The sequence below is a fragment of the Pan troglodytes genome, chromosome 2 (genome assembly GCF_028858775.2).
Source record: "Pan troglodytes isolate AG18354 chromosome 2, NHGRI_mPanTro3-v2.0_pri, whole genome shotgun sequence".
In the NCBI taxonomy this organism is placed as follows: Eukaryota; Metazoa; Chordata; class Mammalia; order Primates; family Hominidae; genus Pan; species Pan troglodytes.
Window position 1 is genome coordinate 130,828,035 of NC_086015.1, and position 26,450 is coordinate 130,854,484.

The 26,450-nt window shown below is 50.3% G+C and overlaps 1 protein-coding gene and 1 long non-coding RNA gene across 3 annotated transcripts in view; one reads left to right on the top strand and one right to left on the bottom strand.

Moving 5' to 3' along the window:
• On the top strand, positions 1 to 23,858 carry MCM2 (minichromosome maintenance complex component 2). Of its 2 annotated transcripts, none has more exons than XM_516724.7 (16): positions 1 to 187; positions 1,031 to 1,260; positions 6,343 to 6,518; positions 6,631 to 6,891; positions 7,851 to 8,070; positions 8,330 to 8,537; positions 10,101 to 10,235; positions 10,552 to 10,743; positions 17,254 to 17,347; positions 18,262 to 18,512; positions 18,673 to 18,799; positions 19,363 to 19,475; positions 20,435 to 20,686; positions 22,107 to 22,289; positions 22,482 to 22,637; positions 23,072 to 23,858. In XM_516724.7, exons 1-16 carry the CDS (start codon positions 182 to 184, stop codon positions 23,180 to 23,182), a joined length of 2,715 nt encoding a protein of 904 aa, XP_516724.2. In that variant the 5' UTR covers positions 1 to 181; the 3' UTR covers positions 23,183 to 23,858. The 2 variants fall into 2 exon arrangements, with proteins under 2 accessions (XP_516724.2, XP_063663174.1); XM_063807104.1 differs by having other exon boundaries at positions 125 to 862.
• Positions 23,177 to 26,450, bottom strand: part of LOC134809593 (uncharacterized) — a 7,230-nt gene continuing 3,956 nt past the window's right edge. Inside the window, exon 2 of the long non-coding RNA XR_010155762.1 lies at positions 23,177 to 23,944. This is a non-coding gene — a long non-coding RNA (uncharacterized LOC134809593). The remainder of the gene's footprint in view (positions 23,945 to 26,450) is intronic.

Consider the following 26,450-nt stretch of genomic DNA (forward strand, 5'->3'; position numbering starts at 1 on the left):
GTTGTGGGCGGGACCGGACCCTCTGGCCCGCCCCTCCGTGTCCCTGCTGGTCGCCAGTGGACGCCGACGTCATGACGTCGCGTTCCGTAGGGCTCTTCCCGGGCTTTGGTGGGTCACGTGAACCACTTTTCGCGCGAAACCTGGTTGTTGCTGTAGTGGCGGAGAGGATCGTGGTACTGCTATGGCGGTGAGCGCGCTGGCGCGTGGCGGGCGGGCGCCGGGGACATGGGTGCGGAGGCTGCGCGCTTCCCGTACTCTGGCCCCGGCCCAGGGCGGCGCTCTGGGTGAGGCTGGGCCCCAGGCTCTGGGGCGCAGCTACTTTCTCGCCTGCACCCTGCGTGAGGCGACTCGCCTACCTACCACTGACCTGGGGCCCTGGGCTCCCTAAGGCGAGCTCGGCCCGTTCAGCCTCTGTCCTTTATTCACCCCACACATACTTATTGGGCGCCATCTGTGTGGCGCTGAGCGTACAAAAGACAGGCCCCCATTTCACTACACTCCTTTAAACTTTTTTTTTTTTAATTTCCCAATGATCCTTGTTCCAAACACTACACTTACTTTTGTATTACCTTCTTGTGCCTTTGTCTTGTATACTGTCTGTTCCACATCTGAGTTACAGACCTCTTGTTTTGGTGGCTCTTCTATGCCATCTCTATCACAATACCTTGCGCACTGTGTGTGCTGAAATAGGTCTAGTGCTTAAGGGGAGATAATAGACAGTAAACAGGTAAATAGGCAAATGACATAACCTCAGTGGTTTTTCATGGAGAAAGCACGGTGATGTGGGTGACCCCGATATTTGAGCTGGCTTCTATTTGTTTGGAAGCCACTGACTCAGATTGCTCAGCTGAGAGCATTCCAGGTGAGAGAACAGCAAGGGCAAAGATCTGAGGCTGGAAGGGGTTTGGTGTGTTGGAGGACAAGAGTCACAGGTGGAGAGAAAGAAGGGAAGGCCCCTGAGGGTAAAAAGGAAGCTGTATCATGCCTCACCAGCTTCCTATGTTTCTGACAACCGCACCTTCTCTTGCAGGAATCATCGGAATCCTTCACCATGGCATCCAGCCCGGCCCAGCGTCGGCGAGGCAATGATCCTCTCACCTCCAGCCCTGGCCGAAGCTCCCGGCGTACTGATGCCCTCACCTCCAGCCCTGGCCGTGACCTTCCACCCTTTGAGGATGAGTCCGAGGGGCTCCTAGGCACAGAGGGGCCCCTGGAGGAAGAAGAGGATGGAGAGGAGCTCATTGGAGATGGCATGGAAAGGTAATTTCATTCAAGGCCCTGGACTCAGCAGATAGTTTTGCAGAGAGCCCATTGTGTGCCTGGTGGCCTGGCTTTGGGAGCTGGGAGCAGATAAATCGATGGCATTCTTGCCTTTGAGCACAGCTTGATCCAGGGTTCTGAGGAGACAGGTTTACAGAGCCATGACACAGGTCTCTTTAACTTACTGTATGTAATTTGGAAAGACTAGACCCTAAGCTGAGGATAAGCCCCAACTCCATAAGCACCCCAGAGAATGTAGGGGTCTCTAACCTGGAATACTCCAACTCAAAAAGACAGGAAGCAGGAAGCCCAGTGTTTCCCAGTAACTTTTCAAAGGAAAGGTGCATGGGGGAGGAGGGATCTGATAAATAAAGTTTTAGAGTCAATCAGCAAACATTTATTGTACCTAATGTGCACCATGCCCTTTGTTAGGAATGGTCTTGTTTATTAGTAAACATGTGGTGGCTCACACCTGTAATCCCAGCACTTTGGGAGGCCGAGGTGGGCAGATCACCTGAGGTCAGGAGTTTGAAACCAGCCTGGTCAACAGGGTGAAACCCCGTCTCTACTAAAAATACAAAAAATTAGCTGTGCATGGTGGTGCGTGCTTGTAGTCCCAGCTACTTGGGAGGCTAAGGCAGGAGAATTACTTCAACCCAGGAGGCATAGGTTGCAGTGAGCTGAGATCACACCACTGCACTCCAGCCTGGGCGAAAAGAGTGAAACTCTGTCTCAAAAATAAATAAATAAATAGGTTAGCAAGACTTAATGCTGGGAGAGTGGAGTAAGCTCTGCGCATAAGCAAGGCTAGATTTCTACCCCTGCCTTACTCTGCATTTCCAGCTGCGATCTGGTAGATAACGTCAGTAGCGGAATTGTGTGAATGCCCAGGAGCCTCGTGGAGATGCTCCTTTTGTGCCTTTCCAGCTTTAGCATGTGTGAGAGTACTGTGCAGGGCATCCTGCCGTCCCTAGGATGTCAGACAGTTGAGAGGCTTTCAAGGGCACTCCAGACTGGATGCATCTTTGCTATTATCAGTACCACCCCCAACGATGAGACTGCATGTGCTGTAGGCTGTAGAAGGAATGAGGAGTCTGGATAAATCTGCCCTGGACTTGGGGTCAGGGCATGGGTCCTGGACGGCTTTCCTGTTCTGCCTGATGGAGTTGTTCAGGCCGGATGCCCCTCCTCTGCTGTTTCCCCTCCCTGTCTTGACCCTTTCTCTTTGCTTCTCTGAGAAGCAAAGAGAGAGGCCCTTGGCAGGGGGCTTCCGGGTAGAGGTATCTGAGGGATAGCTGAGCCCAATCAATTACATTTGTTTTTGTGGTTTTTCCAAAAAAAAAAAAAAAAAAAAAAAAACCTTATTGGGCTATAGTTTTTTAGAGTTTACCCCTTGCGAAAATATAATTCAATGCAAATTCATGGTAAATTTCCTGAGTTATGCAGCCTTCACCACAATCCAGTGTGAGAACAGGGCCATTTTCCCATTGAGGTCCCTCCTGCCTGCTTATAGTTCATTCTCAGTTCTTACCCAACCCACAGGTAAGAATTAAAGACCTGTCTCTAGATTTTCCAATCTGGTCATTTCATATAAATTGAATCATATTATATATGCACTTTTGTGGTGGGCTTTTTTCTCTTAGTGTGGTTTTAAGGTCTTTCTGTGTTCTTGCATGTGCAGCACTCCATTCCTTTTTGTGGCTGAATCATATTTCTTTGTATGGAGATACCACATCTATTCATCAGTTGATGGATGTTGGCTTCCTCAAGCCTTTTGGCGATTATGAATAATGTTGCTATGAACATTCATTACAGGTCGTGTTTTTTTGTTTGTTTGTTTGTTTGTTTTTGAGTTTTGCTCTGTCGCTTAGGCTGCAGTGTAGTGGCACAATCTCAGCTCACTGCAACCTCCGCCTCCCAGGTTCAAGCAATTCTCCTGCCTCAGCCTCCCAAGTAGCTGGGATCACAGACATTTGCCACCACACCGGCTAATTTTTCTATTTTTAGTAGAGATGTGGTTTCGGTTTTACCATGTTGGCCAGGCTGGTCTTGAACCCCTGACCTCAGGTGATCCGCCTGCTTCAGCCTCCCAAAGTGCTGGGATTACAGGTGTGAGCCACCACACCCGGCCCGTTACAGGTTTTTATGTGAACAGATCTTCAATTCTGTTGGCTATGTAGGAGTGAGATTGTTGGTCTTGTGTTTAATCTTTTGAGGAACTGCCAGACTGTTTTCAAAAGCAGCTGCACTATCTTGCATTTCCACCAGCAACACATGAGGGTTCCACTCCTCCGTGTTCTTGCCAACATTGGTCTTTTTGATTCTGGCCACATCCCTGCAGGTGTGAAGTGGCATCTCATTCCTGATGGCTAATGATGTTGAACATCTTTTCGTATGCTTGATTGGCTATCTGTGTATCTTCAGAGAAATCCTGGACTCACTTTTTAATTGGGTTGCTTGGCTTTTTATTATTGAGTTGTAAGAGGTTTTTTACATATTCTGAATATAAGTCCTCTATCAGATATGTAATTTGCAGTTATTTTCTCCTCAATCTGGCTTATCTTTTTCGTGGTTTTAATGTTTTCTTTTGAAGTGCAAAAGTTTTGAAATTTGATGATGTCCAGTTTAACTTTTTTTTTTTTTTTTTTTTGTATGAACCAATTAGAAGTTTGCTGAGGGCATTTTGTGTGACTTGAGATCCAGGGAGAATGGGACCGATACCTTTTCCCCGAAAACATGGAAGAAATCAGACCTGGTCAACTCTGATATCTGCCTGGCTGGGTTCTGCTTGGGGCATCAACAGCATAAGAAGATTTGTTCTGACAGTAGTTTGACAACGTTTATTGCAGAAAAATAGTAGCAGTTTCTCTTGTCACCATTTAACCTGAAAAAAGGAGAATTCAAGGGGATTGTCTTGGGGAGGCAGTATGGCATGGGGGAAGGAGCTCTGGGCTTGGACTATATTTTGACACTCAGGTCTACAGAGCGACCATAGGCAAAAATCACATTTTCCCCTCAACTACCCATTTCCTCATCTTTCAGATGGAATGACAGTGTCTCCTCCTCAGGGAAGAGAGCACTGCAGGGAAGAGAGCACAGTGCTTTGCACTCGCTGGGTGCCTTATTAAGGCATTACTTCTCTTCAGTATCTGAAGGAAGATAATGTGGAAAATGTGTGTCTGATGGTCTTAGAGTAGCTCAAAGGGTTGAGACAGTGGGTGGCCATTTCAGAGGGCTGGTTTGGCTGACTGTGTGTGGAAGCCAGGACATCAGGTTGTTGAAGGCGGCATAGTCAGAGATGGGGAAAGTACAGGGAGAATTCCAGCCCTCACGGGGAGTCGGGTCAGCTCTCTGAAGCCTTTTGGTCTAATGTTTTGTGGTTCCTTGAATTATTTTTTCTTATTGGGCGCATAGAAGCTGTCTGGAGATCTACCTCCCCTTTTGTAATTGTGGTAAAATACACATAACAAAATTTACTTTTTTTTTTTTTTTTTGAGACAGAGTCTCACTCTGTTGCCAGGCTGGAGTGCAGTGGTGTGATCTCGGCTCACTGCAACCTCCGACTCCCTGCTTCAAGTGATTCTCCTGCCTCAGCTTCCCAAGTAGCTGGGACTACAGGCGCCCACCACCGCGCCCAAGTAATTTTTGTATTTTTAGTAGAGACGGGGTTTCACCGTGTTAGCCAGGATGGTCTCGATCTCCTGACCTCGTGATCCGCCCGCCTCAGCCTCCCAAAGTGCTGGGATTACAAGCATGAGCTACTGCCCTGGCCCAAAATTTACCATCTTAACCTTTTTTGTTTGTTTGTTTGTTTGAGACGGAGTTTCACTCTTGTTGCCCAGGCTGGAGTGCAGTGATGCTATCTCGGCTCACTGCAACCTCTGCCTCCCTGGTTCAAAGTGCTAGGATTACAGGCATGAGCCACTGCGCCCAGCCCTTTTGTTTGTTTGTTTGTTTTGTTGTGTTTGCTAGTTTTTTGAGACAGGGTCTTACTCTGTCACCCAGGCTGGAATGCAGTGGCACGAACGTGGCTCACTGCAGCCTTGAACTCCTGCGCTCAAGCAATCCTCCCAGCTCAGCCTCCTGAGTAGCTAGGACTATAGGCATGTGCCACCAGGCCTGGGTTATTTTTTTTTTCTTTTTGTTTTTTTTGAGACGGAGTCTCACTCTGTTGCCACCAGGCTGGAGTGCACTGGCACAATCTCTGCTCACTGCAACCTCTGCCTCCCAGGTTCAAGCGATTCTCCTGCCTCAGCCTCTCGAGTAGCTGGGACTAGAGGCACATGACACTACACCCAGCTAATTTTTGTATTTTTAGTAGAGATGGAGTTTTACCATGTTCGCCAGGATGGTCTCAATCTCTTGACTTCGTGATTCATCTGCCTTGGCCTCCCAAAGTGCTGGGATTACAGGCATGAGCCACCGTGCCCGGCCATTTTCTATTTTTATACAGATGGGGTCTCACTATGTTAAGGCTGTTCTTGAACTCCTGGGCTCAAGTGATCCTCCTGCCTTCGCCTCCCAAAGTGCTGGTATTATAGGCATGAACCACCATGCCCAGCCATCTTAACCATTCTTATGTGTGTGGTTCAGTGGCATTAAGTACATTCATATTGTTGTGCGGCCATCACCACCATCCATCCACAAAAGTCTTTTCAGTTTGAAAACTGAAACTGTCTCGGTTAAACACTAACTCCCCATTCTTCCCAGCACCTAGCAACCATCATTTTACTTTCTGTTTCTGTGAATTTGACCGCTCAGTGAGTGGAACCATATAGGATTTGTCCTTTTGTGCCTGGCTTCTTTCACTCAGAATCATGTCCTCAAGGTTCATCCATGTGCCAGCACGTGGCAGAATTTCCTTCTATTTTAAGGCTTCATCGTCCATCATATGGACAGATCGTGTTTTGTTCATCCATTGGAGATCTTTTCTGAGCCTTCCGTGTTTCTGACCTGGAAGCACTGAGCCTACCCACAATGGGGCTCCTGAACCTTAGGGAACAGGCCCAGTTCCTGGATGGGGTTTGGTGCTTAGGGTTTTCCTTTTCGGCAGTAACCACATCTGTTTTGGTGCTCCCTCAGGGACTACCGCGCCATCCCAGAGCTGGACGCCTATGAGGCCGAGGGACTGGCTCTGGATGATGAGGACGTAGAGGAGCTGACGGCCAGTCAGAGGGAGGCAGCAGAGCGGGCCATGCGGCAGCGTGACAGGGAGGCTGGCCGGGGCCTGGGCCGCATGCGCCGTGGGCTCCTGTATGGTAGGTCCTGTTGTCTGCCTGCCCGAGGGACTGGGAAGCTGGGAAGGAGTCTGGGAGGGGAGTAGAAGGTGCTGGGGATGACCGCAGTAGCAGGTGTCTCTTGCCTCCCCAGACAGCGATGAGGAGGACGAGGAGCGCCCTGCCCGCAAGCGCCGCCAGGTGGAGCGGGCCACGGAGGACGGCGAGGAGGACGAGGAGATGATCGAGAGCATCGAGAACCTGGAGGATCTCAAAGGCCACTCTGTGCGCGAGTGGGTGAGCATGGCGGGCCCACGGCTGGAGATCCACCACCGCTTCAAGAACTTCCTGCGCACTCATGTCGACAGCCATGGCCACAACGTCTTCAAGGAGCGCATCAGCGACATGTGCAAAGGTGTGGCTTCCCTACGCCCCCGCCTCAGCCCCTGTAGCGCCTCCATAAATCCTCCCCAGAAAGTTGTCTGAGCCGAGTGAACACGTGAAGCACAGGGCATATGGCTGAGAGGTCTGTCAGAGAAACCAAAAGTATTGAGTTTTGCATCAGGGCTCTCCTGCTGGCTATGCAGTGACCACATCTGGGCCACCAAAGCGTTTTTTGACAAGCTTGAAAATGGACAGATTTTATATAAAAATCTGGATTACTACTTTGATCTTTGTAATAGGAATTGACTCTTTTTTTTTTTTTTTTTTTTTTGAGACGGAGTTTTGTTCTTGTTTCCCAGGCCGGAGTGCAATGGCACGGTCTCGGCTCACTGCAACCTCCGCCTCCTGGGTTCAAGCGATTCTCATGCCTCAGCCTCCCGAGTAGCTGGAATTACAGGCATGCGCCACCATGCCTGACTAATTTTTTTTTTTAGTAGAGAAGGGGTTTCTCCATATTGGTCAGACTGGTCTCAAACTCCCGACCTCAGGTGATTTGCCCGCCTTGGCCTCCCAGAGTGTTGAGATAACAGGCGTGAGCCACCGTCCCCAGCCAGGAATTGATTTTTAAAAGGGACATGTAGATCTTGATTCCTGCAATTCCTTCCACTGCTTTTTGTCCTGTGTTTGTCAGTTTCTTCCTGGCTCTTGTAAGGCATTTCATGTTTGTAGCTGTGTAGGCACTCTGCTCATATTTAATTTAACCCCCCAGCAACTTTGTACACCGTGTGACATGCCCATTTGACGGAGTAGGAAGTTGAAGCTCAGGCTATGTCACAGCTGAAGTGTGGTAGACCTAGAAGTGAAAGCTGGGCTTTCTAGGTCAAAATCAATGGTCGGGGTGGGTAGGCCTTGCTTCTCACACAGGCATTGTTGCAGCCCAGCCCGGGCCTCATGCTTAGTTAACTCTCTTCCCACTGTGCCCCCCTCTAGAGAACCGTGAGAGCCTGGTGGTGAACTATGAGGACTTGGCAGCCAGGGAGCACGTGCTGGCCTACTTCCTGCCTGAGGCACCAGCAGAGCTGCTGCAGATCTTTGATGAGGCTGCCCTGGAGGTGGTACTGGCCATGTACCCCAAGTACGACCGCATCACCAACCACATCCATGTCCGCATCTCCCACCTGCCTCTGGTGGAGGAGCTGCGCTCGCTGAGGTGAGCTGAGGGCAGGTCCGAGCTCAGTGCTGGGTGACTCGGTCGTGATTCCTGAAGAGCGATTGCGGTGTGGGCGGGGAGGGTGCAGACAGCAGCATCCTCATCGCAGGTGAGTTGTGGTTGCACAGGAGTGTGATGGGAGGGATCTTCCCGGGCTGGGAGCTGGGTCCAATTTCCAGGACAGTGTGTTGGGACACTCTCGTCTGCAGCCTGGCCTCACCCTGGCTCACAGCTTCTGATGCACCCTCTGCCTCCGCAGGCAGCTGCATCTGAACCAGCTGATCCGCACCAGTGGGGTGGTGACCAGCTGCACTGGCGTCCTGCCCCAGCTCAGCATGGTCAAGTACAACTGCAACAAGTGCAATTTCGTCCTGGGGCCTTTCTGCCAGTCCCAGAACCAGGAGGTGAAACCAGGCTCCTGTCCTGAGTGCCAGTCGGCCGGCCCCTTTGAGGTCAACATGGAGGAGGTGAGAGAGGACACAGGGCCTGCTGCCAGCTGTCCTTAGGGGTGCCCAGTATGCAGGACCTGACTGGCCTCTCAGGCTGTGGAAGACCAGTGTGGGCAACCGCAAGAAGCAAGATAGAATTGTGTGTTGGCCACACCCTGGGGTGGACCCAGTCTGTCTGGCCAGTGGACTTAGCTTGGCCCACACGACGTTTTTAGGAATTCAAGTCAATATTTAAGTCAGGCGATTTGTTTAAACCATACAAGTTTATGGCTCCTCTTGAAACATGGGAAGATCTGGCAAACAGGGCCCACTTCTTGCCAGGTCACTCCTTCAGGATGTGTGCTTACCAGTCTCCATGGTGCCATCACTCACGTGGGGTGGCTGCAGTCCCATTGGGACTTCCCCTCAGCTTGTTTCTGGGACCTGTCTGGCTCACGTGGGGCCTCTGGACCATACCAACCTCCTGCACCATATTCAGGAGACGCTGCCAAAGCCTCTGGTGTTAAGGTCTTAGGCACATGTAATGTGCCTTTGTACTTGAGTGTCCCTGTAAATGGGCTCATCGCCATCGCTGTGGTGGCGCCCAGGCCCCTTGACTGCCCTGCTGCTGTGGCTGTTGGCTGTCCTCTTCTCACCGCTCTGCAGTGCAGTTCTGCGAACTGTCCCAGCTGGAGCCACCTTGCCAGAAAATGCCTCAGAGGTTCCACCTGTGGCCACCTACAGCCAAAAGCTGACCCGTCTCGTCTCGGGTGGGGCAGCTGCAGGCCAGATGCCGGCTGAGCCACGTCTTTGCTCACTCTTCCCATGCCCTGTCTGTCTCCCTCAGGCCTTGCTTCTAGGGACCTGAGATAGTACCTGGTAGAGGGTTAACAGTTACAGCTATCATTCATGGAGTACTTACCAGTGCCAGGTGGTGGGTGGTTTATTACCTGGTCCTTTTTCACAGCTCATGAGGCAGGAACTGTTACTGGCCCCACTTTGCCGAGTGTTTAGAGAACTGGCTGAGGTCACCCAGCCAGAATGTGTGTTAGAGGTCCACAGCTCAGGCATCTTCATCTAGAGCATGTGCTTTTAACTGCAGTGCCATGTTGTGAGATAATGGGTACGAAATGACATGGCACAGTGCTGGCCTGTGATACTTGACAGTGACAGCCAAAACTTCCTGTAACTTAACATTTATCTGATGCTGGATTAGGTTGATGTGTGTATGACTTGCTTTAATTCTTATTGTGAGGTTGCAGAGAAGGCACAGAGAGAGGAAGTCACTTGCCCAAGATCACACAGCTTAGACACAGAACCCAGGCAGCCTGGTTCCAGCATCAGTACTCAAGACAGCTTAGCTGTACAGCATAGAGCAGGTGCTGAGTCTGGCAGTCAGAAGGCATCCCAGAGGGATGGTGTGGCAGGAGTGGGGACTGTCAACTGATGTGCTGAGTCGCCATGAACTCATTCCTTGCTGTCTTTGGCTCTCCATTTGCCACTCAGGAGTCGGAATCCTGCCTGTTCTCCCTCCTGTTCGGGGGTCAAGGTTAGGTGACATAGTAAGTCAGTGATTTGAGGCCTTCTGTGTGTCCCTCGCAGACCATCTATCAGAACTACCAGCGTATCCGAATCCAGGAGAGTCCAGGCAAAGTGGCGGCTGGCCGGCTGCCCCGCTCCAAGGACGCCATTCTCCTCGCAGATCTGGTGGACAGCTGCAAGCCAGGAGACGAGATAGTAAGTGGCCAGGGGCAGGCTGGGAGGGAGCCAAGTTGCAGAGGGAATTGGCAGAAGCAGTTGTGGCTGGGCCGGTGGCGGTGTCTATGGTCGCAGGGGCACTCGGGCTAGGATCTGTTTTTGCATGGCTGAGGCAAAGAACTTTCTTCTGGTGGATGGGTTGTTGGAATGGTGGGTTTAGGAGGGGTTTTACTGAGTTACTTATCTTGGTGTCTGTAGTGTGGAGCACTTGCAATAGGAGAAACTGGAGGAAGGCAGCACGGAGGTGGGCACCCCTGGGTTAGGCTCTGACTTCTTGGCCCCTCCCTTTCCCCAGGAGCTGACTGGCATCTATCACAACAACTATGATGGCTCCCTCAACACTGCCAATGGCTTCCCTGTCTTTGCCACTGTCATCCTAGCCAACCACGTGGCCAAGAAGGACAACAAGGTTGCTGTAGGGGAACTGACCGATGAAGATGTGAAGATGATCACTAGCCTCTCCAAGGATCAGCAGATCGGAGAGAAGGTAGGTGGAAGGCAGGGGCAGGGGCTGTCAGGATGCTGTGAGAGGATATGGAGGGTTGCTGGGGCTGTGGTAGGCACCTAGGGCTCACTGCTCAAACCTTGCCTTATTCCCCTGGAGCTCAGTAAGCTTGTCTGGAAGGGAGGCCCTGTGCTCCAGGGAAGAGGTAAACTCACATTGGGGATGGGTGAACCTGGCTGTGGCTCCACCATGGGCCAGCGAGGTAGTGGGATAACTTGGATGACCTCTCTGAGTCTGTGTGGTGGGAGGAGTCCCCTGCTGAGGACGGGGTTGCGACGAGAAGAGCTCTTCCTTTAGCAGATCATTTCAAGCTGTGGTTTGAAATTGGAACAGAGGCAGGGCAATAGGATAACTTGTGTCATGAGGGATTCCTAGGGATCCAGCTGTGGCCAACGGGAATTTCTTCAGAAAAACAACCCAGAATGGTGGTGTTTTTTGTTTTTTTGTGTGTGTGTGATAGAGATGGGGTCTCACTATGTTGTCCAGGCTGGTCTCAAACTCCTGGCTCAAGATCCTCTCACATTGGCTTCCCAAAGTGCTGGGCTTACAGGTGTGAGCCCTTGTGCCCAGGCAGTTGGGCAGTTGGTTTTTAGTATAGACATCCTTACTGAAGGATGAGGAGATGGGGATTTATGTTGCAGAAATACGGATTACTTAAACAGAACGTTAAATTTCTGTTGATAAAAATCCTTTGCTGTTTCTCCCACATTACCTCCATCCTGCCCCCAGAGCACCGTGTGTTCTCAAGCTCGCTGCCCTCCGCTTTCTCTTCCTTCTTTCCTCTGTTTCTCAGTCAACTTCCTTTTTTTTTTTTTTTTTTTTTTTTTTTGAGATGGAGTCTCTCTGTCACCCAGGCTGGAGTGCAGTGGCATGATCTCAGCTCACTACAGCCTCTGCCTCCTGGGTTCAAGCGATTCTTGTGCCTCAGCCTCCCGAGTAGCTGGGATTACAGGCACACATCACCGCACCTGACTAATTTTTGTATTTTTAGTAGAGACAGATTTCACCATGTTGGCCAGGCTGGTCTCGAACTTCTGACCTCAGGTGATCCGCTTGCCTCAGCCTCCCAAAGTGCTGGGATTATAGGCGTGAGGCACCACGCCTGGCCTTCAAGTCAACTTGAACTTCAGTTTTTAATGCAGAGCAGTTTAGTTCGCCCTTTAACCTCCACTCTTCTGCCCTCTGGCAAGATAAAATTCAGTTCCCATTTGGCTTCTTCAGTGAACTGGGTGATTTCCTTCTGACGTATGTAAACCCCCCAGGGACAGGAGCCATCACTGGCTTAATCACCTCTGTCTCCAGGGCCTGGCTGCAGGAGGCCCTGAGTAATTTTGAAGGAATGGATGGTGGGGTAAGGAGAGCTGTGTCCAGGCTGCAGGTTAGCTGATTTGTTTTGGTTGTTTCTCTCTATCCACCTTCCCCTGAAGCCTGTGGAGCCCCCTTTCTTGGTTCCTCTGAGGCACGGCTATGGTTGCCCCTTCCTTTTCCTCCTCACCCATCACATTTATCCATGTCTGCCTGCCACTTAATATTCCTACACATGCATGGTTTGTTCTGTTCCTTTCTTTACCCTTGAGGCGTATTCTCCAAGTAGGCAGGGTAGTTTTGTGTCTCGGTTCCTTTTCTCAAGTGTATTGCGTGTCTTTGCATCCACCGTGAGAAGCTGCTGCAGGCTAGACGCAAACCCAGTAGGGGCAAAGCATCCAGCATTTGTGGGCTTATATGTTACTGTCATTGTTCAGGAAAGCTCCAGAAATGCATCCCTGGCAGAGGCTGGTATTGGTGCCATTCCTTCCCAGCTCTTGGCCATCTAACCTAGTCTGCGAAGATTTGGGGTTCCCATAGGAGAGGTGGGTGTTTCTCAGCGTCAGGAAGCCAGGAGCTTCAGTTCAGCCAACACACATTCGTTCCTGGAAGACCTCCTAGGGCCAAGTTGTAGGGGTACAATGGTGAGTAAGTCAGACATGACCCTTGCCCTCAGAGCTCATATTTTACTAGGGTTCCCAATAATAGGAAATAGACAAGATCTTTTCATGTAGTTTTACATGCGAGGAAGACAGTCACACAGGCAAAGAAAGCCAGGACCTCCCAGCCTTCTACCCTCACCACCTGCAGAGGCTCATGAGTGCTACCACAGTGGACACCTTTGCAGAATTTCATCCAGATGTTTGAGCTAATTTCTTCAGGCTTGGGTGGACTTGGCCCTGCTGGGGTCTTGCAGTCCCTAAGCAGCCGGACCACCTGTGTCCCACATGCTTCTCTGTGTCTGTGCCTATCACGCCAAAGGAGCTGCATGCTTCAGGAACTCTCTTCTGGCACCTTCTCTTCCTTTGCCTTGAGCTTCAGCCACTAATCTCCCACTCTGTTGATTGAAGAGGTGAGAGACCCATAGGTGAGCGTGTGGCGGGCATGGCATGCCTGGGCACTAATAAGGCATCTGCCCGGGCCATCCCCATGTGCTTCTGGAGCCCCAGGTTCCAAAACGACTTGTTCCCCAAATGGAGGCAGCCCTACCCCGCTCCCATGTCTTGATGCCTGCTATTTGTGTCTACATAGAGCACCTTCTCCCTCACTTGTCCCCAGCTGACTTCTGTCTTCTGCAGATTCCATCTCCAGCAGGAAGCCCTGCAGGCTTCTGCAGCTGACTTTTTGTATTTGTTTTTATTTTGAGTTAGTTATCATCCTTGAGGGATCCGGAGACTTCACATAGAAATCCGGATGCTTTTTGAAAATCCAAGATCTGTGGGTGCTGGCTCTGTGTTCCTCTCTGGTAACGCTGACGGAGCTGAGGCATAGCTGCCCTTGCAGGCAGGACCTGTGTCCCCAGGTTTACCCCGTCCCCTACTCTGTCAGTTTCATGGCCCTGCCTGCCTTCCGTGGGCCCTGGACACTGATCTGGTAAAGTATTAAAGAGATCAGGGTCATGCCCAACACTTAGAGATTTTAAAGAACTAACAGAAGCAGCATGCAGTCTGAAGCCAGACTTTTTAGGTTTGAATTTTGGCCTAATCCTTAGGATGGTCAGATGAGTCACCCTTATCTATAGAAATGAGAGGATGAGAGTAAACACTCATAGAGTTGTTATAAAGATCAAATAAATTAGTGCATATAAAGTACTTGGCTGTTGGCGAGTGCTCAGTATCTAGCTGTTACTGTACATGGCTACCAAAGTTAAACTATTTGTACAAAAACTGGATGGAAGAGCCTGTGACAGGCGTGTAGAAAGCATAAGCAGCCAGTAGGTAGGACAAAAATAGCTTTGAGCCTGGTGCTTTAGGCATTTTACACACATTATCTCAGGCTCATGGTACCCATGCAGGTGGGTGCTTTTTCTCCGTTTGCTGGGTGGAGCTCACAGTACCCACTCAGGTGGGCACTCTATCCCTGTTTGCTGGGTGCGGAGACTGAGGAGTGCTAGGAAGCAGCACACCTAGAGCCAGGAGGAGCATGAGCTTTGGATTCAGATGCAGCTGGGGTCGAGTCTTGCCTCTCCTCTAGGAGAAAATATTTTGACCTGAGCCTTGGTTTCCTCCGTAGGATCGAGAGAAACAAGGTTATTATGAGGATTACATGAGGTAATTCATGGAAAGCGCTGTTATTCCCTGGCAGGTCTGGGATTTGATTCTGCCCCACTTTCCAGCCATTAAATTAGCCTGCTACTCTCTCCTGGAGTAACTGGGTCAGCGGTGGAAGGCACAGCAGGCAGTGTAGGCATTCGCATATTTGCGCTCCTTGCCCTCCAGTCCCACAGGGAAGTCCCCCTGGATGCAGTGGTTGCTTTACAGGAGGGGGATTGAGTTGGGCAATCTGCCCTGCATAGCAAGCAGGAAGCTCTTGGCCCTGGAGGGAGACATTACCTCATCCTGCAAGGTTGCTCGCTACAAAAATTATACGGGGAAATGAGCTGGGTTAAGAGGAGTCAAGGATTGGCAGTCTTGGCACATCCAGCACGAGGTGTGTTGGGGCATGAGAGGTCCGTGGAGTGGTCTGCCCAGCATCTGCAGCACAAAGTAAGAGTTTCATAAGAGAGTCATTATACTTACTGAGGACTTAGTATCTGCTTGGCATTGTCTAGGTAATTTCTAGATAGCAATGGTCCTGTGAGGTTTCATCTCTGCCTGTTTTACTGATGAATAAACTAAGGCACAAAAGGTTAGATAAGTTGGCCATAGTCACATAGCAAGTGGCAGAGTCAGCAGCCTGGCTTGAGTCCATGCTCCCAGTGACTGTATTGTGCCAACAGTTGGTGAGTTTATTTGGTTATTGTGAGTTCCATGGGCACTCTGTGTTACATAAGGCCTGGCCCACATTTTAAAACATTGTTACAGAAAATTTCAAACAGGTATGTAGAATGGTGTAATGAACTTTGACTATTTGTCTTAGTCCATTTTCTGCTGCTACAACAGAATACCATAGACTGGGTAATTTATAATGAACAGAAATTTATTGACTTATGGTTCTGGAGGCTGGAAGTCCAAAATTGAGGGCTGGCATCTGGTGAGGGCCTTCTTGCCATGTCATCCCATGGCAAAAAGGTGAGAGTTAAAGAGACAGAGTGAGAGCCCACAGGGGGCCAGACTCATCCTTTTACAAAGACCTACTCCCTGGATAGCAGTGCTTTTATCCTCCATTCATGAGAGCAGATCCCTCATGGCCTGATCACCCCTTAAAGGTCCCACCTTTTAATACTGTTAAATGGGGGATTAAGATGCCAACACATGCTTTCTGGGGGGTACATTCAAACCGTAGCACTCTACCCAGCTTCCACAGCTGTCATAGTCACAGCCAATCGAGTGTTCTTAATACACCACCCATTCACCCTTGGTATATTTCAAGGCAAATTCCAGGCATGCCGTTTTTTTCTGTAACTACATCAGTATGTATATGAAAAAGAAAAGGCTCTCTTTGAATAAACCTAGCCACAATACCATTATCTCACTTTAAGAGGTAATTAACAATTCCTTAATATCCAATATTCTGTTGTTGTTCACATTTCCCTGATTATCTTACCCCTTCCCCCTGTTTTTTACAGCTTCTTGGAGTCATTATCCAAATAAGATCCATAAATTGTGATTGGTTGATATTTCTTAAGTCTCATAATCTTTAGATCTTTTCTCCATCTCTTTTTTCCTTGTAATTTTTTGTGGAAGAAACTGGGTCATTTGTTCTGTTGAGCCTTGCAGTCGAGATATTGCTAATTATGTCCCCATTAGACACACACCTCTGTCACCTGTGTTTTCTGTAATTTGGCAGTCAGGCACTGAAGCCTAGTCAGGTAAATGCCTGCTTATTTTCTTTGACTTACTAGTTTTAAAAATAATGAATTGGTTCCCAGGTGACCTGGGTATCATAACAGACAAATAGGCCTGCCGGGTGTTGAGGTTTCCGCGCTGCAGATGTCATCCCTACAATGCTCAAGTGTCCCTTTTTTGCCAGCGTGAACCTATTCATGTTGGCTCCTGAGTTCTGTTGACATGACCCTAGTTGTCTTTGAGTGATTTTTTGCTTTCTGGTAGAAGATATTGCAGGCTCCTCTTGTACATTTCCAGCCCCGGACCTGGAATTGGACATTTCTCCAAGAAGCCCTGTGGGAAGTGTTACTTGCTTTCAGAGGGAGATAGGAGTTAGAGACACCTCTAAAGCTGCATGAATTTGATGGTGCAGGCAGGACATACAGGATGCAGCCTGATGGGGGTGTCTCCCCTCCACCTTCAGGGCTGGTTTTCCTGCCTTAGTCCCCTCTCCCCAGGGGAGGGCCAGTGCTTTCTGAGCTCCTTTGTCTGTCCTATAAGGAGGGAAGGATGTGGGTGTGGCCAGTGCAGGGGGGTATGAAAGCTATCAAAACATGGCTGTGCTGCAGATGGAGTTGGAAGCAGTCTCCTACAAGCAAGAAATGTCTTTGATGTCTCTAATTCTATCTAAAATTCATGAAGATTTTGCTCTCTCTCTGTCTCTTTCTTTCTCTCACACACACACTGAAATAGAAATGTTCCAGTGACTCACTAGTTGGAATTACTTCCTGGTGGACACATCTCCCAGATGTGCCACATTTATTGCATTGACGAGGCAGGCACTTGCATGAACTGTCGCATTTGTACCCACCCTTCTGTGAGTTGGATGTTGCCATCTCTCTTTCCCATATGAAGAAACTGAGGCTTGAGGTAGGCCAGTGCCATGACAGACCTGGTTCTGGTCTTATTTCTGCTCTTGGTCTGTGATCTTGGGAAAGGCCTTTCTGAAATATGTCAAGATTAGGGGTTCAGATGAAGGTTCTTCTAAACTCCAAAGTTCTGTGACTCTTGGGAAGAGCCAACTAATGAAAAGCTTTAGAGTCGGGCACGGCTTGATACCAGGGCCTGATGCAGTTGCAGCAGCTGTGGAAGTGGGTGTCTTTGAGCTGGGGATGTCGTGGTTCCCTGATGCCAGAGCATGTGGGAGACCTACTCTGTGAGTATCTGTTCCCATTCTTGTCGGTCTCCCTCCCTTTCTCAGATCTTTGCCAGCATTGCTCCTTCCATCTATGGTCATGAAGACATCAAGAGAGGCCTGGCTCTGGCCCTGTTCGGAGGGGAGCCCAAAAACCCAGGTGAGCACCCACCTTTCCTCTGCAGGGGTGTTAGCAGCTTTCTCTTTGGGGAGCCAGCATTCAAAGAAGGACACAGTGTTTTTAAAGCCTGGGTGCTGGGGAGAAAGAATGCATTAAAAGATGGTCTGGCTGGGCGTGACTCGTTCTTCAAGGGAGAGGGTGGCCCTGAGTTGGGCATTCTGGGTGTTGGGCTGTTGGTCAGGGAGCCAGTGTCTGCCTGCTTTTGTGATTTAAGCAAATGAGTCTTTGCTTCTCTTCTATGTAAAAAATACTTTGTCTTTTAAAAAAACTGTTGTTAAGTACAAAAATACTATTGACACATGAGTTTGTATTTATATTACACTTTTATAGAACACTAAAAGTCATGGGTGAGGCTGATTTCCCCATTGACCCCCACTTCTCTTCCTAGTCCCTCCCTTTGTGGCCATTTACAATTACACAGCAAACACAGGGTTTCATGACTACACGTGTTTATTTGTACAAGCGCAGCATCCCCTGTGTGTGCCCAGTGCTGTGCCTGTGCGCAGTGCATCCCACCGAGCTCTCCCGCTCAGTGCCACACTGCAGCATCTTTTCTTGTTAGTGCATACAGAGCAATTGCCTTCTTTTAAATGACTATCATGCCACCAGATAACGCAGTTCATTTAGCTCTCCCTTTGGAGAACACTTAGATTGTTTCTGATATTTCACATTCGCCAAGGACATCTCGTGCAACCCTCCTCTGCACCCGTGTGTGTTTCCCTGGGAGTGCCCAGAGTGGGACTGCATGGTGTAGGGCATTGTATCCCTTTCTAGAGGGACTGTGCCTTACCATTCCTAACAAGTAGGTTGAGGAATTGGTGGGGGATGCAACTGTGCCCTCCTCCTCTCACTTCCCACTCTCCCCCTCCCCCGCTTCTACTCATCCCCTCCAGGTGGCAAGCACAAGGTACGTGGTGATATCAACGTGCTCTTGTGCGGAGACCCTGGCACAGCGAAGTCGCAGTTTCTCAAGTATATTGAGAAAGTGTCCAGCCGAGCCATCTTCACCACTGGCCAGGGGGCGTCGGCTGTGGGCCTCACGGCGTATGTCCAGCGGCACCCTGTCAGCAGGGAGTGGACCTTGGAGGCTGGGGCCCTGGTTCTCGCTGACCGAGGAGTGTGTCTCATTGATGAATTTGACAAGGTGGGTCCCTGGGTCACGGAGGCTGGTGGAACTCAGGGGGTGTGTGTGGGCTTGGGCCTTAGCGACGGGAATGGTGTTAATGGGGTCCATTGGGACCTCATCGGAGACTTAGTAGTAGGGGCGTGAACCATGCTAAGGGTGGGCCATTTTAATCTTGCAGATGAATGACCAGGACAGAACCAGCATCCATGAGGCCATGGAGCAACAGAGCATCTCCATCTCGAAGGCTGGCATCGTCACCTCCCTGCAGGCTCGCTGCACGGTCATTGCTGCCGCCAACCCCATAGGTGCAGCAGGCACCCTGACTGCTGGGGCTGGGGTGGGACACAGGGAGGTCCCGCCTGCTTGAATTGGGAGCCCATGGGGTCCCCAGGAGCCGATCTGAGGAAGTCGTTGTGCAGCAGAGGGTTCCCCTCTTCTGCATATCCTGCCAGAGTGGGGAACAGTGAAAGTGGGACCTGGGACACCTGGGTTTCCTGTTGAGTCATGTTCCTGGAATCACCTTGGATGTTCTCAGAAGGCATGGGAGGAGAGCCCAGTGCCCCTCTGGCCAGGCTGGAGTTGGCTGTTGGTCTCAGCAGCGAATGCGTAAAAGAACCCAGGCTCTGTCACCCACTGTGTTCTTGGTTTTTCCTCCTGGGGAAGCAGTTATACTTTCTGTCTAAATTAGGCTATTTTGGGCCCTGGTTAGGGTAAGCTCTTTGCTGTCTCAGACAGCAGGTGCTAAGTACCCACCTATGTCTTCCTCTTCCACTGCCCTCATCCCCTTCTGCCATCAGAGCAGCCTGGGGTCCCTGAGATGGGAGGATAGGGGAATCCACCCTGATGGAGGTGCTCCCCTGTGTTTCAGGAGGGCGCTATGACCCCTCGCTGACTTTCTCTGAGAACGTGGACCTCACAGAGCCCATCATCTCACGCTTTGACATCCTGTGTGTGGTGAGGGACACCGTGGACCCAGTCCAGGTATAGCTTGCATGTGCCCGGTTTCCATGAACTGTGGTTTGGGGACCTCAGGTGAGGCTTGGGGTGGGTCATACAGTGTGCCCAACACAGGGGACAGGTGCTGCAGGGGCCATAGGCTGTTTTCTAGTCCTGTTCCCTCGGTGTCTTCTCATGTCCAGAAGTCGCCCTGATTTCTCTTTCCTTCATAGCACCCCCGACCCCCACCCAACATAACCCACAATCCACCAAATCCTGTTGTCCCAACTCCTGAGCCTACCCACCTCCCTCACTTCTGCCTCTGACCTGAGGCACTACCATCATCTGAACTGGCCTCCTGGCACCCATGTAGACTGTCTTCCAGTTGAAGGCATAAATCAGATCAGCCCCGTCCTTAACAACTGCTTGAGGCTTTCTGCTGTCATCAGAATAGAATCCAGGGTCCTCCCCTCCGGCCCGCACCCGCCATCTCTGCAGCTACCTCCTCCTCGCTCCCTTCCCTCACCTGCACCTGCACCTGCACCTGCCCTTCTCTCTCTCAAAAGGGCCGAGCCTTGGGGCTTGATTGTGCTCCTTGCTCCTGGCAGACGCTCTCCCACACTGTCACGTGACTTGCATCTCATTGTCGTCATCTCAGCTCCCTGTCTTTCAGGGAGGGGCTTTGCCGGGCACCCTTAGCTAGAGGCATCTCCTTGGTCCCTTGATCCCATCACTCTATTTTTCTTCTGAGCATTACTTTCCATAATTAATTTTTAAGACTATTTGTCTCCTGTCCCCTTGTGGAGATGAGCCCTGTGGGGACTCTGTCCCATTGTCTGGTTTGCCACCCACACCCAGAACTGCCTGGCACATGGTCAGTGTAGTCAGTCTTGTTGAAAGAGTGTCACCCTTGTAGGGCACACACGCAGCCCTTCTCCAGCCACTGACCTCCCCAAAGCCACGCACACCCACAATCAGACCCACCCTCTCATGGCTTATCTTAGGACGAGATGCTGGCCCGCTTCGTGGTGGGCAGCCACGTCAGACACCACCCCAGCAACAAGGAGGAGGAGGGGCTGGCCAATGGCAGCGCTGCTGAGCCCGCCATGCCCAACACGTATGGTGTGGAGCCCCTGCCCCAGGAGGTCCTGAAGAAGTACATCATCTACGCCAAGGAGAGGGTCCACCCGAAGCTCAACCAAATGGACCAGGACAAGGTGGCCAAGATGTACAGTGACCTGAGGAAAGAATCTATGGTGAGAGCCCAGGCAGAGCCGGGAGGTGCTATGCAGAGAAGGAAGTGCAGTGTGAGCCTTCTGACCAATGCAGCGGGGGTGGTGGTCAGTCAGGCCAAAAGGTGCCAGAGCAGTGAGGCATTAAAAAAAAAATGTAGGTGCCAGGCACAGTGGCTCACGCCTGTAATCCCAGTACTTTGGGAGGCCGAGGCAGGAGGATCACGATGTCAGGAGTTTGAGACCAGCCTGACCAACATGGTGAAACCCAAAAATTAGCCGGGCGTGGTGGCACATGCCTGTAATCCCAGCTTCTCAGGAGGCTGAGGCAGGAGAATCGCTTGAACCCGGGAGGCGGAGGGTGCAGTGAGCTGAGATCGCACCACTGCACTCCAGCCTGGGTGACAGAGTGAGACTCTATCTCAAAAACAAAAACAAAAAATGAAAGTTGGGTACAGTGATTCATGCCTGTAATCCCAGCACTTTGGGAGGCCAAGGCAGGAAGATTGCTTGAGGTGAGTTCAAGACCAGGCTGGGCAACATAGTGAGGCCCTTTCTCTACAAAAAATGTTTTGAAACTTAGCTGGGCCTGGTGGTTTGTGCCTGTAGTCGCAGCTACTCAGGAAGCTAAGGAAGGAAGATCTACTTGAGCCCAGGAGTTCGAGGCTACAGTGAGCTATGATGGCACCACTGCACTCTAGCCTTGGTGACACAGTGAGACCTTGTTTCAAAAAAAAAAATATTTTTTTAAATGATAGGTATTAATATATACCTTAACCATTTTGTTTTAGATGAAATTTAAATGTGCATTCATTTGTCTCAGTGTAGGGCCAAGGCCTTAATTGTTGATGTGCTTATTAAGTTCCATATTGACTTTGCGTAAATTTCACTCTAATGAACGCAAGGTCTTTGGCTCATTCATAGTGGAATGGAAACTTAAAGCAGCTTGCAAGCCATGTGAATGCCGAGTCCTTGTAGATTGCTGCCTCAGCCACACCCAGTCAACACAGCAGCTTTTCAAATTTCTGCCTTTTAACTTTACCAAGTTTTTTCAGATCATTCAATTTAGTTTTCCTACAAACAACGACCTTTTTTTGCACTTACATTGCACAGGATTATTCAATATTTAGTGTGTGACAATAACCAATACAGCTGGCCACAAATACAACAGCCTCTGAGATGCACAGAAGTCAGCTGGTGGGAGCAGAACTGTGCAGGTGTGATGGTGACAGGCCGTAAGCATGCAGCATCCACTGGCATCCTCTGATTTCCAGGAGGGATAGGAAGTGTGCATTCACTGGGCAGCGCAGTCAAGCATTCTGCATTTCTGCTGGGGCACTGTCAGATGGGTCTTCTTGGCTCTGGGTGCTAAGAGTGCCACTGCTTTATTTTCCTTGCTTCTCTTTCCTGCCCGTGAAAGACCTGACACTGTGCTTCTCTCCAGGCGACAGGCAGCATCCCCATTACGGTGCGGCACATCGAGTCCATGATCCGCATGGCGGAGGCCCACGCGCGCATCCATCTGCGGGACTATGTGATCGAAGACGACGTCAACATGGCCATCCGCGTGATGCTGGAGAGCTTCATAGACACACAGAAGTTCAGCGTCATGCGCAGCATGCGCAAGGTGGGTGTGCTCCGAGGTAGGGGCCTGATGGGCAAGCTCAGTGAAGGAGGCCACACGTGGGTATCCAGGGCTCTGGCCTGGACGTGCACCCAGGAGCAGCAGCCTGTCTGACCTGGGTGCTGGCACGTAGGGTAAAGGGAGTGTGGCAGGCGTAGTGGGAGCGGGTGTTTGACTCAGGCTTTTTTCCTGCAGACTTTTGCCCGCTACCTTTCATTCCGGCGTGACAACAATGAGCTGTTGCTCTTCATACTGAAGCAGTTAGTGGCAGAGCAGGTGACATATCAGCGCAACCGCTTTGGGGCCCAGCAGGACACTATTGAGGTCCCTGAGAAGGACTTGGTGGATAAGGTATGGGCCCGGAAGGGAGGTGAGGGTTGGGGTTTGCTGACTTGGGAGCTGCCAGTCTCCTGATGGGGGCTCCATCATAATGGGTCATGAAGTGGGTGGGCCTTGGTTGACAGCCATTTATTGAATGCTTACAGTCTGTTGAGTCCAGTTCTGTGCCTGTAGTCTGACAGCAGGGGAGTGAGGTGAGTCCTGTTACTGCCTTCCTGTTGTGCAGAGGTGGCGACAGATACAGGGCAGCCAAGTAACTTGTCTTAGTTTACACGCACAGCTTGTACAGCAGAGATTTGAAGCCCCTTAATCGGCCTCTCCACCCCTGGATATTTTCCTCCCATAAATGGAGGTGATGGTGTCTGAAAGTGCACTGTAACTGGGGCGCTCTGGAAACAGCCTGTTCTCACACCACTGATGGCTCACTGGACACTTCCTCCTTGCAGGCTCGTCAGATCAACATCCACAACCTCTCTGCATTTTATGACAGTGAGCTCTTCAGGATGAACAAGTTCAGCCACGACCTGAAAAGGAAAATGATCCTGCAGCAGTTCTGAGGCCCTATGCCATCCATAAGGATTCCTTGGGATTCTGGTTTGGGGCGGTCAGACTGAGTGGTCAGTGCCCTCTGTGCTTTATGGACACAAAACCAGAGCACTTGATGAACTCGGGGTACTAGGGTCAGGGCTTATAGCAGGATGTCTGGCTGCACCTGGCATGACTGTTTGTTTCTCCAAGCCTGCTTTGTGCTTCTCACCTTTGGGTGGGATGCCTTGCCAGTGTGTCTTACTTGGTTGCTGAACATCTTGCCACCTCTGAGTGCTTTGTCTCCACTCGGTACCTTGGATCAGAGCTGCTGAGTTCAGGATGCCTGCGTGTGGTTTAGGTGTTAGCCTTCTTACATGGATGTCAGGAGAGCTGCTGCCCTCTTGGCGTGAGTTTCGTATTCAGGCTGCTTCTGCTGCCTTTGGCCAGAGAGCTGGTTGAAGATGTTTGTAATCGTTTTCAGTCTCCTGCAGGTTTCTGTGCCCCTGTGGTGGAAGAGGGCACAACAGTGCCAGCGCAGCGTTCTGGGCTCCTCAGTCGCAGGGGTGGGATGTGAGTCATGCGGATTATCCACTCGCCACAGTTACCAGCTGCCATTGCTGCCTGTCTGTTTCCCCACTCTCTTATTTGTGCATTCGGTTTGGTTTCTGTAGTTTTAATTTTTAATAAAGTTGAATAAAATATAAACGCTGGTATCTGTTGGCTTCCATTCCGCTTTAGTAAGTAACCTGGACTTCCTCTGAAGGCCCTTTCCACCTTCTCCGTTTAGAGTTCTGTAGGAGGTAGGTCGGGTTAAAAAAGCTGTTTTGTTTGTGGATGTAGAGAAAGCAAAAATGATATAGATCTCCCCATTGAACTTGGTTTGCAGTCACTGCCTCTGTGATATCTAAGTGGAATCCATGGAAATCCTAGTTAGACGTGTATAGAAGGACTAGGGGTGGTGTAGCCTACCCCCCAGTGGGGCAGTACCATCCACCACCTCACCCAGAGATGAGGTGCCGGAGGGACCTCATCAGCCTCAGCTGATGGGCTGCCGGAGGGATTGCAGTTCCCAGATGGAGTTCTGACATCTGTCTTGTCCAAGTTTTCCCTTCTTGAACTTTTTTTTTTTTTTTTTGAAGTAAGTTTTCAGTCGCCCAGGCTAGAGTGCAGTGGTGCAATCAGCTCACTGCAGCATCGACCTCCCGGGCTCAAGCAATCGTCCTGAGTAGCCTGGACTACAGGCACACACCACTACGCCTGGCTAATTTAAGTTTTTGGTAGAGATGAGGTCTCACTCACTATGTTGCCCAGGCTGGTCTTGAACTGGGCTCAAGCGATCCTCCCATCTTGGTCTCCCAAAGTGCTGGGATTACAAGCCTGTGCCACCATGCTCAGCCTGGAGTTACTTTTTAAAGGAAAAGGTGCCAGCCACAGGAAAATGGGCTGAAGCATAGGGCAGGGCAAGGATTGAGGCCAGAGTCAGGCAGGTCACACAGGACTTGTGCTCTAAGGAGGCTCTAGTCTGCCACAGCAGGCAGCCAGCAAGAGGGTGTTCAGGACAGCAGTGGTCCAGTGGTCTTGGAGAGCTGGCTGGCCACCAAATCATACTGAGAGGAGAAAGGACAGAAGAGTGGAGACTTGGGTGATGGAGATGGGGGAAAGTGGACATAGGTGTATTTTGCAGGTAGATTAGACAAGATGTAGTGATGAATAAGATGTAGGGGTGGGGCAAAAAGGAAAAACCCTGGATGACCAGGTCTGTGGCTGGGGAAATAGGTTGAAGTTTAGTAGGGAAAGCCAGGAGTTTCATTTCAGACATGTTGGCTAGACAGGCCTTTTAGGCATCCAAGTAGAAATGTGAAGTCTGCAGGCAGGTTGAGTCGACCACTGAGCAGAGGTGTGGGCATGAGGAGTGGTCATCATAGCTGCCACTGTGGGGCTAAGTGCCATCACCCCCAGAGTGCACAGAGAAATGATCCAGGCTGGGTGCGGTGGCTCACGTCTGTAATTCCAGCACTTTGGGAGGCTGAGGTGGGTGGATCACAAGGTCAGGAGTTCAAGACCAGTCTGGTCAACATGGTGAAACCCAGTCTCTACTAAAAAACAAAAATTAGCTGGGCATGGTGGTGTGCGCCTGTAATCCCACCTACTTGGGAGGCTGAGGCAGGAGAATTGCTTGAACCTGGGAGGCAGAGGGTGCAGTGAGCCGAGATCGTGCCACTGCATTCCAGCCTGGGCGACGGAGCAAGACTCCATCTCAAAAAAAAAAAAAAAAAAAGATCTGGAAGGCTACGTGACACCCATCATTTGAAACAGCAAAGGAGACAGGAGGAAAATGTGGCAGAAAAACCAGGGGAGAAGGGTGTCTGTGGAAGCCAGGAGAAGAAGAAATTTCCAGAAGATTGAGGTCAGTTGGCCAACGTAGCTGAAAGATCAGGTGAAATGACAAACCTGCCCACTACCATGTTTCATTGAATATAAGATGCCATTGAAGATAAGAATCACCATTTTATGTGCTTCTGAGGAAAAAATGTAAACATTTATAATGATGTCATCAACCTTCAGATGTCCTTATTTTATTTATTTATTTATTTAGAGACGGAGTCTTGCTCTGTCGCCCAGGCTTGCTCTGTCACCCAGGAGTGCAGTGGCACGATCTCAGCTCACAGCAACCTCCGCCTCCAGGGTTCAAGCAATTCTCCTGCCTCAGCCTCCTGAGTAGCTTGGATTATAGGCCTGTGCCACCATGCCCAGCTAATTTTTTCTTTTTTTTGTATTTTTAGTAGAGATAGGGTTTCACCATGTTGGCCAGGCTGGTCTCAAACTCCTGACCTCAGGTGATCCACCCACCTCTGCCTCCCAGAGTGCTGGGATTAGAGGTGTGAGCCACCATGCCCGGCCAGACATCCCAGTTTAGATGTGCACCTTTGAAATACAAGCTTTGTGGTAATGTGGGAGTTGCTGTGGCCTCGTCCAGCAGTTTCAATCCCTTGGTGACAGTGGAAGCCAGGTTGGAGTGCGGATAGAATAAACAGGAGGTGAGGAGGTAGAAACTGCTCATGGAGAAAACGCGTGAGAAGTTTGGCTCCAAGGGGCGTGTGAAATGGGACAGCCAACAAGGTATACAGGACCACAGTGAGGCTTTTCCGTTGATGTTTACTCTAAGACTGGAAAATTAGATTTTTTTTATTCATGCGATAGGATTTATTAATGGATTAATTTGAAAGATAATTATGAGTGAAAAAACAAGATGCTAAAGGATGTGATACATATATGTAAACATTTAAAACATACCGA